The following is an 11,514-nucleotide window of genomic DNA, read 5'->3' as shown; positions in this document are numbered from 1 at the left end:
TTCAAGGTTTGTAAGTGAATTGGCCTCTATATTCCTCGTGCCTCTCTTGTCGTAGCTAGCTCAAGAGGACTACCCACGGGTGTAAGTTTAGGTGTGTGTTGGAGACTTTGCAGGATTGAAGGCAGGTTGATGAACGGCAAGGAGAGATTTCCCCTCCAAACGAATAAACTTGTGGCTTTTCTGAGCTGCATCAAAGTGGTTCGTGTTCATGTCTGTCTTCCAATCCCGGAAAGTGTCCCTCATCTCTAATGCTGGACCGAGTGCTTTCTGGGCAGGATGGCATGGTAGGCTGGTCCTCCGTCCCTGGGAATGACTCTCAGAGGTGGTGGTCTGGTTTTCTAGAGCTGCTGAATTCTTCTGCAGAGCTCAACTCCTGCGCGATTTAATCTTGGTTCTGCAGAGCTTGTAATCGGGGGGATGCCTGGGTCTCTGCTGGTGGGGTACGTGGGTGTTGAGAGCTCAGCTGTGCCTGTGATGTCTGCTGCTGCTGTGGTTCCTGGATTCCCACATGAATGAAATCTGAACACAGTCTCTGTTAACAGCTGTTCTCAGTCTTTAGGAAAATCAGGTGCTGAGACTGAACTACTTAACCTGAAACTGCTTTTTCTTCCAGGGAAAATGCTGCAAGAGATTAAAAGCCTTGTCGCTGGGGAACCAAAGTATTGGCTGGACGTTATTTCTATTTGGCGAAACCTTCGTGGGAGCGAGGGGAAAAAAGACGATGTCTCTCAAGAAAACCGATTGCCCCTGAAGAGAAAATCAGAAGAAGAGAGAAACATTGCAACTAAAAGGCAGAAAGCAGAACAAGTGAGAGAGCCTGTGCCTGGGGAATGTCAAGTGGAAGCTGGAGAGAGGTGTGTGGTACCAGAGAGAAAGAGCGATCAGGACTGCCGGACTGAAAGCAAGACTTCCTTAGACCCTTCCAGAAGCAGTGGAGAGAAACCTATTGCGAATGAGCAGCTTAGGTTCAGTTTCAGAGTCTCCTGTCGTTGTAGTGGAGCGAGTGCCAAAATACTTCCCTCACAGGTACGCTAAAGTACCTCTGTTTTAAAAGAATTTAGCAAAGGTGAAGGGAGGTGCGTAGTTTGTCGTTTCAATTGCGTGTTGCGTGTTTCAGAATAAGAGACTGATCGAAGCTTTTTCCGTATTTTCTCAAAAAAGCCCTTAACCTGCGTTTACCTTGAACGGGTGGAAATACAAGGGCTGTTGTTAATTTCTGGGCACTGTTGCCCTGAATGTTTTTCAAATCAATGCCTTTTACCGTGGATGAGTAAAGGTAAGAGGTTGAGGTGGCTGGGCTTGTGGAGCCTGGGGAGCGATCTGCTAGTACTTTACAGCTAGTTCAAGGGCCATTGCAAAGACAGTGGACCCAGACTCCTCTCGGTTGCGGCAGACAGCGTAAAAGAAGGGCAAAAGCCAGAACTTGCAGCTTCGGTGGGCTCTGGTTGGGTATTGGGGAGAACTTGTTCCCCAGGCGGGTGGTGCAGCCCTGGGAGGTGTCCTGGGGGGGGGGGGGGGGGGTGTGTGTGGATTTTGGTCCTTGGGAGAGAGTGGTGGCATAGAGACCTCCAGGGGCCCTTTCCGTCCAGCCCTCTTCTCATCTAGAAGATCTTTCTACTGTGAGGAAAACTTAAAAAATTAAAGGAGAAACGCTGTGTAGCTGCAATTTATGTAGATTTCTCTTACTTGAAGGTAACAGTAGTTGAACTAGATTCTGCGCCCCCCCCACCCCCCCCAAGCTAGTACCTTGGGAAGGTGGGACACGTGAGCCTGCCAGCACTAATGTTTGCTTAAATTTGTGCTGTGTGTTTGAACTCTCATACTCTGAAGGTAGTCAGAGCTTTCTAGATGCCATGAAAGCATTAACATTGTGAGCTGCAGTTGTGCATTCATAGGTTTTCTCTTAGGTAATCTAGTTTACAGCCATCGGAAATATTTTGTGCGTGTCAGAGAGAATCCTGAGATGATGACCAGTTTTGCTGTACCTTGGGCAGGACTTGAACTTCAGCCTCCCGCGCTCCAGCTGAGCGATAGTCATTTTGTCCTGCGGTGTGTTTGTTCTACCCCTGGCTCGCTTGCTGTGCCCTGTTGTACCTCTTCTGGCCTTTGTACGACTTGTTCTCCTAGCGGGGGTAAAGAGGGACTCTTTCTTTTCCCGGGTATTCATGAGGGTTGTGCAGTCAAGGCTGTGACATGTGGTTTTCTTAAGTCTGTTGTTTTTACTGCCTGTGACTGTTCTTTCCCCTTGCAGGAGATCGGAAGAGCCCTTGGCATAGCGCTCATGAAGCAGTTTGGGTGGCGGGCTGATCTGCGGGACCCCGATCTGGAGGTAGTGGTGCTTGTCTGCCAGGTGGCCTGTTGCTGCTTCCAGAATTGCCCCCGGTATCTTTTGTTTTGTTCTCTGCTCCCGTTGCACTCAGGACCGTGGCCTCTCCCTGTTTGTCTTTCTGCCGCTGAATTTAACTAGAAATCATCTGGTAGCGCTGAGCAAAGCTTTTTGGTAGCCACTGTGCGCGTGCCTTCCAGAGCGCTTAAATAAATACCAGCATGGCCAGCATGGGCCTGTACGTGAGGGGAAGGAGCCATACGGGCGATGTCTCAGGATCCAGCACGCTTACACACTGCTGGACTCTGACTCTGTTGAAAATGGAGATCACCTGAGCCGTTGGGCAGGTAGTTTAGCCTCTGTAGGGGAAGAGAGCGAGCGGCAAGGTTGTGTTCTCGAGGAACTCGACTTGAGAATGCCGTCTATGGAAGAGCCCCCTCCTAGACCCTGTCCCTGACAAGCAGCTTGCTTAAGGCACCCTCCATGGTGCGAGCTGTCTGGAGACCTTGGAAAGGACTCACTGCTCTTGACAAGCTGTTTCTCCATCCCTGTGCTTGGCGTATGGCAGCTGCTCTCAGCGCTGACGCTGGGAGGTCTGAGGCCTTCTGTAAAAGCTCCGAGTTCATCTACTGGCTCTGGTTTTCCCAGGCTGTCCATCAAATATGGCTTTGTTGAGCCTCAGGTGGGGCTCTTGTTCTGGTCCAGATTTTTTGCTCTGAAACCATTCAAGTGCTGAGGACTGGGATATTTCAAAAGCATCACGTTTCTCGTTGGGCTTCCTGGGGAGGGACTGCAGCCATGCAAGACCTGTTGGGGAGCTCAGTCTTCCTTTGGCATGCTCTCTATGGGACAGGAGGACAATTTCTTTGAGCTGCCTATGCTTCTGGAAGGACTACCCACATTTGCCTTCCATCTGAAATACTGCTTAGCGGCACTTGTTTGTTTTGGTTTGTTTTGTTTTGTTTTTAAAAAAAAAAAAAGTGTGTGTGTGAGTAACTGAGTGCTAGTATGCAGTGAATAATCTTCTCCTGCTTAGAGTAAATGGTTTCATAATTAAAAATATCCATTCAGCGTTACAAAAATTGGTTCCCTTAAAGATTCAAGTGCTTGCTGATGGATTCCTGGCTGACAAAATTGCCCTCCCAGCTTGCTTAAATATTAAATCCTCTTTAAAGTGGCATTCAGATGACCTAGTGTGATTTCTTCCAATGAATCATAATTGTCTAAAGCATGTATTTTTGTTCTTAAAATCTAGGATCGGAAGTTCGTAGAAACATCTTCTGTGTCTGGTTTAAAAGAGTTAAAGCTATTGTCGTGTCAGGTTGAGAGCCTGTAATGTAATTTTTTTCCTCTTTCAGGTCTTTGTACATCTTAATGACATTCACTCTGTGGTGGGGATTCCTCTTTTCAGGTAGGCATTCTGCTCACCAGATTTGTCTTGGCAGTATCAGAACAGGCATAGCTTCTAAATAGTCTTGCTGTCCACTGTGAGTATTTATCTTCTGGTTGAAAGTTCACTGGACTGTCACATTAGTCTTGTGGTCTGTCTGGAGCTTACCTGAGCACGTAGGCCAGACTTTGCAGTGAGTTATGGATAAAAGCAGACTGTGGTTTCTGTCCGTTTGTCTGTCTGTCTGCAGATCTGTCCGGTTCATTTGTTCTTTCATTTTACGTGGGCTTTTCTGGGTGGCTGTACCATTATCTTAGGTTGATTTTTTTGCTGTCTGCAGGCTTCCGTTGGCAAACAGAGAGTATATCAAAACAGCAGGACTGCGGTCAACAATTGCGTGGGCCATGGCATCTCTGGCTGAAATCAGTGTAAGCGAACGTTCGTGGCAAAGATGTAGAGTCCTGAATGAAGCGGGGGGGGGTTGCTGCTCGTCAGAGATGGAGCTGGAAGCTTTGAAGAGGTGTGGTGATTTCAATGCTCCATGCTCTAATGCATGTGGACGGGGTTTGCCTTATCTGTGATCAGAGTGCACTGTCACCTGCTGTTCAGCCAGGTCCCTGCTGTAATCCCAGGTCCTTCTCAGCAGAGGTGTTACTCCTTGTACAGATATATGTCTAAATGGCAAGATTTTTTCACTGTCCAGGCTTCAAACCTTGTTTGGGGTGGTTCTCCCAAGGGAAAACAGAAGCAAGGGTGATGTTTTCCACAGATTAAGTTGGTACCAGTATCTGTCTGCAGTCCACTCATCGTTTTTTCCCCTAAATGTCCCCTCAAGGCTAGATGCATTGATGCATTGTCTTTAGTGAAACTACTAATGCTTTTTAACTATATTCTCTTACAAGCAAGTTTGGCCTGGTAAACCAGTGATCATTGTTACCTACACTGGAGTCAGTGGGAGTATGTAGGTGATGTGTACATCCCCGAGTAAGCTTTGTCCTGGGAGAGGAGTCTGTCTTGCTTGGGATGCAATAACCCCTTTATGTTTGCAGGCGGGGGCCTTTGTGCTGGATCCCATGTGTGGGCTAGGAACGATACTGCTGGAAGCTGCCAAAGAGTGGCCCGTGAGTATCACAGCCGCAAGAGGCAGGACCTTTGCAAGACGGCTTGTAGTTGCATCAAGAAAAATCTGTCGCGCAGTTATACCAAGGTCCATTACTGGAAAGCTGGAACCAAACTGATCTTTCTAGGCAGTTGCTAAAAGTGTTTTAGTACAAACTTTCCTCCACAGGAATGTGAAACCAAGTTCTACGTACTTGTGCAGGTGGGTGCTGTATCAGTATAAATCAGTAGTAGAGGCAGCGTGGCTGTCTGTAGCTAGCTAGGATCTTGTTGTTAGGACATAGCCTCAATACTTCTGTAAGTTACAAGTGTCTTGAGCAGAACGTGAAAGCAGTGAAGACAGCACAGGCTTCCCCCATTCTTCCGTCCTCGGGGTCTAGGTGTTGCTCTGCGTAGCGGTAGTAGATCGCCCAGCAAGGGGTTTGTCCTGGAAGAGTCGTTCTTCCAACAAGGCAGTTCTGAGAAGGGTTTATGAAATAAATAGACCTGTTTGTCAACCAAATGGCTTTTCTCTTTTTCTCTGAACAGGAAGCCTGTTACTGGGGTGCTGATATAAGTGATTCACAGCTGGAGGGTGCAGCTGTGAATATTAGGACTGCAGGCTTGATGGATAAGATTGAGTTACTTAGAGCTTCTGTGAAAGGTATGTCTGTAGGCTTTCCAAGTGAGACATGTTTGAAGTTTCTTGTGGTTCTGGGATTACACGGGTAGTGTAGGTTCTCTTGGGGGGATGTGTAGTAGAACTAACGCTCAGCAAATAGCTGAGTAGCGACTCTGTAGTGCTAGCAAACGGATAATTATTTGTTCTCCCCTCTACCCCCACCCCCACCCCCCCCATTTGGTAACTTAAATGTACCAAATGAGTAATAGTGGGGACCCATTAAGCTCAGTGTTGAATTGTTAATGTTTTGCAGTAGGTGTATTTTAGATGACGATGCCTTTTTCCTGGAGAGGGAATTTGTTTGCTCTCAGTTCATGAGCTAGTCTGGGGAAAAGGTAATAATTTTATGACCTTATTCTGGGCCTCAAAGCCCGAGTCTAAATTAGTCCTTTATGAAATTAATGACAGACGAAAGCTGGGTGTTTTTCCCTGTGCATGGGTGATGAAGCGTATGCATATTTTCTTACCTTGCAATGTCTACTTCTTACCAGAATGGTAAGAAACATTACTATTTCTTTTTCTGTAAGAATATAGAGAGCGAGCTTTATTTCTTACTTAAAAGCTGCGACTGGCCCCGGCTTCTAGGGTAATGGAAGGTACTTTGATGTCAAGCTTTTCTAATACTGAACAAGTAATTGGTGTCTTTGTCGCTGGTCAGAAGCTGTTACTTCTGCATGTTTTGAGAAGGACTGTAGGTAACTTGTCCTTCCACTTGTAGATAAAAATTGTTATAAAATTGTTGTGCTGCAAGCGTTGCTCCAAGGGTGGTCCAAGAACCCTCTCCAGCCAATTCTGGAAAGGCTGGCACAGAATCACAGCTGGGTTTGGGTGGGAAGGGACCGCTGGAGGTCTTTAGCCCTGTCATCTGCTCGGAGCAGGGCTAAGCCCAAAGCTGGGTCAGGTTGCTCAGGGCCTTGACCAGTCGAGTTTTGAGCATCCTGAGGGATGGAGAACCCATAGTCTCGTCCTTTCACATGCTGGCTACGCTCTGGCCAGCACAGCCTGGTACGTGGCCAGTCTTCATCACCACAAGGGTGCAGTGCTGCCTCATGGTCAAGAGAACTGACTATTCCCAGGATGCAGAAACTCCAGGGAGATACTTCAAAGACATTAGCTCCAACGGAATCCAAGCGATTGTGGCTGTAACCAGATTCTTGCGGGGGGAGAGAAGGGGGGGGTGGGGGGGGGTGGAGGGGTATTTAACGTGTGGTTCCTTGCCATTCATACGTGTGCGTCTGAACATCTGCGCCAAGTAAAGTGCGTGCAAGGTTAGCTCTTCTTTTGCATTTTGCTTGTAAAGATGTACTGTGAGTCGAGAAGCATCAGTTAGTTTGGACCCATGCAGTCCCCTGTTCGGAGAGTCTTGCTATTGGGGCAAACGTATTGCCAGTAACAGGGACTCTGCAAGCTAAACCACGCTCTCGTGCATTTGTCTCTTCCCAGTCTGCATTGGGTTGGTAGCTTCGTAGTGCCGTTTGTGAGGAAGGGTCCAGAAGGATCTTACAGTTTTGTAAGGTGAATGAGGGCATAGCTGCTGTTCATTTTTCCGATAGTTGGATGTAAAGACCTGCCTTTATTCTGCAGCATTGCCGTTGCCTTCAGAAAGCTTTGACACTGTGATTTCGGATATTCCGTTTGGGAAGAAGTTCAAGATCACAAAAGACATACAGCTCCTTCCGGATATTCTCCAGGAAATGGAGAGGTACGTGTGGCCTTTGACGTGCTTGGGGCTTGGTGTAAATGTCATGATGGTTTGCGATCCGAAGCGTTTAGTCAGCTTCAGGTTTGCTTTATTCCAAACACTCTCCAGCTCTGTAATCTGAGCCTGTGCAGGCTGTGAAAGTCTGAGTCCTTTGCTTGTCCCGTAAAGGCTGTTGTGGCTTGTCTTGCAAGCTGTGGAAGTGCTGATGGCAGCGCAAGCTGACAAGGAATGAGCTGCTTGTGTGAGCCACGCTCACAAAGGTCCTTTACAAGGCGTGATGGTGACAGAAAGGAGAAAGAGAAGAGGCTGACCTTGACAAACTTAAAGCCTGGCCAGGCAAATAAAGCATTAATCCTTTCTCAGTTGAGGACTGCTTGTGTATAAAATCATAGGCTTTCCTTTTGGGTTCACAACCAAGCTTTTACCAGCCTGCCTTGTCAGGAAGGATCTCAGCCCAGAAAAAGGGGGTATGCATTTTCCTTTCTGTCAGCGTGTACTGGCATGTCCAGCTAGCCACCTGGTCTGCTTTTAGATGCCTCCTTTCATCTCTCGCCCTGTCGTTTTGTGGCAGAGTTGAGCCAAGCTAATGGCGGGCCGCTTCTAACGGGCGGTTCAAACCATCTGCCCCTTTCTTTCTTTTTTTGGCTGAAAACAAGCCCTTCCTGTAGGATGGGTCTTCAGCGGGTGTTGGTCTCGCTCACCCGATGCAGGAATGGGGTGGGAAGATGGTGAGGAAGGTGAGGTAGCGCCACAGAACGGCAGGGCAATCTTAGGTCAGCTTACGCTGACCATTCCTCCCTTTGGCCGTGCTTGTCTTCTGGTCTCATTTGCTCTGTTGGGCCATCCTAAGCAAAGTATTTCCTTGGGAAGGTGGGGGCGAGGAAGGGACCATTACCAGGAGAGCCCCACCAGTAAGACTGTTCAGTCCAGTTGCTGTGAACAGAACCAGGATAGTCTTCCCCCCGCCCCCCCCCTTTCAAAGCCAAGTGTAACGTTTCCTCATGTACAAGGAAAAACGGATTGCAAACAATGGTAAATTTTCCTCTGTTTCCTGAGTTTGAAAGCCATTAAGGATCAGTGGAACATGGAAAGGTCAGACCTTTTAAAGTTTCCAAAGGGAAAGGCCAGCTTCAGGATTGCCTTATCAACCTGAAAAGCTCTTGCTGCCCTGGGAAGCTGTTCCTTTGCAGACTGGTGGAGGCTCATGCAACCCAAAAACGGGGTTTGAAGGTGATACTCTCCTCAGTCCTTGGAAGAGTACTAAGAGTGAAAAAACACATGGTCCATCTTCCCTGCTAACACAATGGAAAGAACTCCCGAGGTCGGAAATGTTTGGGAGTCAGGATAGGGCCCAGTTCTCCCATTTAGGAAGAGCTATGAAGATAGGGCATTTAAATTCCATTTGGAGACGTAGCTTACTGAGTTGAGCCATGACCCTTGACGTCTTTAGGTGTTTTATCGAACGCACCTGGCATCTGAAGTGTCAGCAGTGTCGAGTTCTGCACGGGTGAATGAATGCCAGGCAGGATGAACACCTAACCTTTATTTTTCCTGCAATTGCCAGAGTACTTCGTGTTGGAGGCACTATTGTATTGCTGCTGAGCCAAGATCTCCATAAGCGCATGGATGGCATTACCAAGAGTGCTGAAAATGCGTCTCCTAATGCCATTTCTGATGGCGCAAGTGAAGCCGCCACTGCAAAAGCCCTGATTGTTGATGGGAATTCTTCCTCCTTGGGGAATGGTGTTGAAGAATCCTTTCCGAGCAGCCGACAGAGACGTTTTGGGTCTCTGGTGCCAGATGGCGTCTATGGGGTTAGTCTGGGAAAGACTGATGCTTTCATATACAAATACAGGAAGATCTCTACTGCTGGGAATCAGCAGCTTTCCTGCACTGTGCCTACGTGAACCTGAATCCTGCTACACCTGAAGAGCGGCATGGCAGTGATCCGGTGGAGCCCTGCTGATCCGAACCCTGTGCCATTTGTTGGCTCACCTCACTTTCTTTGGATGTCCTAAGGTGTTGCTTCTCTCTCTTTGGTTTTTAGGAGAGGTGGAAGATGCCTACTAGTGTTTCAGATGTTTTTACCATAAAATACTGTAATGAGACACAGCCTCTCAGTATCGGGAGGAGTTTCTCTGGGAGGGAAAGACTTCATTTGCAGAACTGCAAAACCAAATGCGGTAGTATTAACTGTAAATGGATTTCCACCTTCAGCAATGTTTTTAGGAAGCACATCTTGTCTGAAGAAGTCCCCAGCTCTTTTTGAGGGCTGGATGTTTGCTTTACCATGCGCCTTGCAGTCTTGTATTTTATTTTAAAGCTTGTTTCCGATGAGTTTGAAATGTCGCTATTGAGATCTCTTGGAGTGGAAAATAAACTATTTTCTGTATTAATTCTTTGCAGCGTTTGCATGTGTCTGAGGGGTATGCTTTAGGTTTTTAGGGTGGAGAGACTTATTTCTATCAAAAGTAATGCTTTTCCTCACGTGATAATGTTACTCCAAGGGCACAATGTAGAAGATGGAAAATCTTGCCAAGCGGATGAACGATTCAAAGTGACTTCTGCCTGCAAAGAACCATATGGAAAAATTCTGCTGGAAAGAGAGAGGTCTTAGCAATTCTTTTAGTCTATGCAAAAGGGATTTGGGGAGGAATAAGTCTAATTCAAGGCTTTCCCGTGGCTGCTGAGCTGACAGGGAAGTATTTTTAGAGGGAATGACTGCAAATTGCTTTCAGATGTTATTTTGGACAAGCATTTGCAACTTGGCAAGCTGGGATGGACTCGTGCAGTGTGTTCCTCTGCCGGGATTAGTGTGGAGATAACAATTAGTAGTGTGTTTGGGCTTTTTTTTTTTTTCTTCTTTCTTTTTCTTTTTTGAAGTTTGTTGTGTGTAGCCTGTTGGAAGCATTACTTTATCCGTGTGCTTTCCACGGCAGAGCCTCTACTCTGGCAATCTTAGAGTTTGAAGTAAGAGCCTGTGGTGCGGACTGAACTACGGAGGCTCGAAGGGTATGAGGGTATGGGGCAGATTGATATGATCCTGCTGCTGGGAGTCCTGCTGTTTAGCTGGTACCTGGAAACGTGCTAGTGCACCGCAAGTACGGATTTGGGGCTTAAAGCAGTATTTTTATCATTATCTGCCCTCCCACCCAAGTTCAGCTTCCAAAGAGGCCTTGGAGAAGACAATGACGAATTCATCACAAGAAAGGTAACGGGTAACTTGTGCATGCCATTAGCTCTTTATCAGATACGCACAGTCAACAATAACGTGTCTCTTCTAACTAGCACCAGTGCAAGTTTGTTGTAGGAGATGAGGCTTCCTCTGGGTTGCTTAGGTCTTAAGGTATCCCAGGGACATAAACGCTGGCCGTAACACTGTTTTCAGTGCGGGTCTGAAAGAGAGATGAAGTTTGGGTTTTGAAAATTTTTTTCAGTGAAGCTATGTTGCCATGGTAGATAGCTAAAAAGTTCTTACTAGAAGAAAACACAGGACTTATCTCTGGACAAGGGAACAGAGTTTGTCTCCTCTCAAGACTGCTAAAGTTAGTGGTGAAACTGAGTTACTACTTTGTCAGACAGTTGATGTGTCTGTAACAAACCACAGACAGACGATCTGCTGGTAGTGGTTTTCTTGGGGTTGAGTATTCTTGAGTGTTGCATATCACGTATTCATTTGCACGGTTTTGTTTTCTGTGTCTCTGTAAACTTACTTGTCAACTAATTTAGCTTTGTCTAAAGTCTAGTTGAGAGACTGATTGCAAAATTGCTTTTCTGATTGCAGTGACGTGTCAGGAAAATTCTTGCATTTCGCCTTCTGTTTCTGTCAAACTTTCTCACGCAAAATGACACCTGCTAGAAAGGGTGAAAACTAGTTCTGCTGACGTACAAGTCATTTCTGTCTTTTGTGGTTTTGTATTTCACTGCTGCAGAGAATTTAGTTGTGTAGGGTGGTCAGCGAAGTGTAAAAGAATAGTTGTGGGTTTTTTTGGTTGTGAAAAAGAGACGCTGTCCTGTCCTGCTCAGTTTCAGGAAGTGTTTCTAGAGTTAAATGAGGTGGTTGCTTAATTTTGTTTGCTCTGTATTTACTTCATCTCTCATTTAGAAAGACTTCTCTGTGTCTTGGCATGAAATTGCCATTCTAATTGTGCCTGTTCCCAGGACCTCTGGGAATTTATGCCATTCTTGCGGGGTTTGAGTTCCAAGCGCTGCACGCGGTATTCTGACAGAGACCATGTTAATGATTTGTCTTGTTTGCCCCCATCCTAATACCTTTTGGTTTTGGTGGTAGCTGCACATTGATTTTAAGTATATTC

At 46.7% G+C, this 11,514-nt stretch overlaps 1 protein-coding gene across 2 annotated transcripts; it reads left to right on the top strand.

Moving 5' to 3' along the window:
• Positions 1 to 421: 421 nt before the first annotated feature.
• LOC143158685 (U6 snRNA (guanine-N(2))-methyltransferase THUMPD2-like) lies at positions 422 to 9,594 on the top strand. 2 transcript variants are annotated; one of them, XM_076334932.1, is made up of 8 exons: positions 422 to 1,026; positions 2,252 to 2,329; positions 3,685 to 3,737; positions 4,057 to 4,144; positions 4,766 to 4,837; positions 5,364 to 5,478; positions 7,081 to 7,198; positions 8,763 to 9,594. In XM_076334932.1, exons 1-8 carry the CDS (start codon positions 619 to 621, stop codon positions 9,103 to 9,105), a joined length of 1,275 nt encoding a protein of 424 aa, XP_076191047.1. In that variant the 5' UTR covers positions 422 to 618; the 3' UTR covers positions 9,106 to 9,594. The 2 variants fall into 2 exon arrangements, with proteins under 2 accessions (XP_076191047.1, XP_076191048.1); XM_076334933.1 differs by lacking the exon at positions 2,252 to 2,329.
• The last annotated feature ends 1,920 nt before the right edge of the window (positions 9,595 to 11,514 follow it).

Source organism: Aptenodytes patagonicus, chromosome 3 (genome assembly GCF_965638725.1).
Source record: "Aptenodytes patagonicus chromosome 3, bAptPat1.pri.cur, whole genome shotgun sequence".
Lineage (NCBI taxonomy): Eukaryota > Metazoa > Chordata > Aves > Sphenisciformes > Spheniscidae > Aptenodytes > Aptenodytes patagonicus.
The sequence above is the reverse complement of the archived record's forward strand: the minus strand, read 5'-3'. Positions and strand labels throughout refer to the sequence as shown.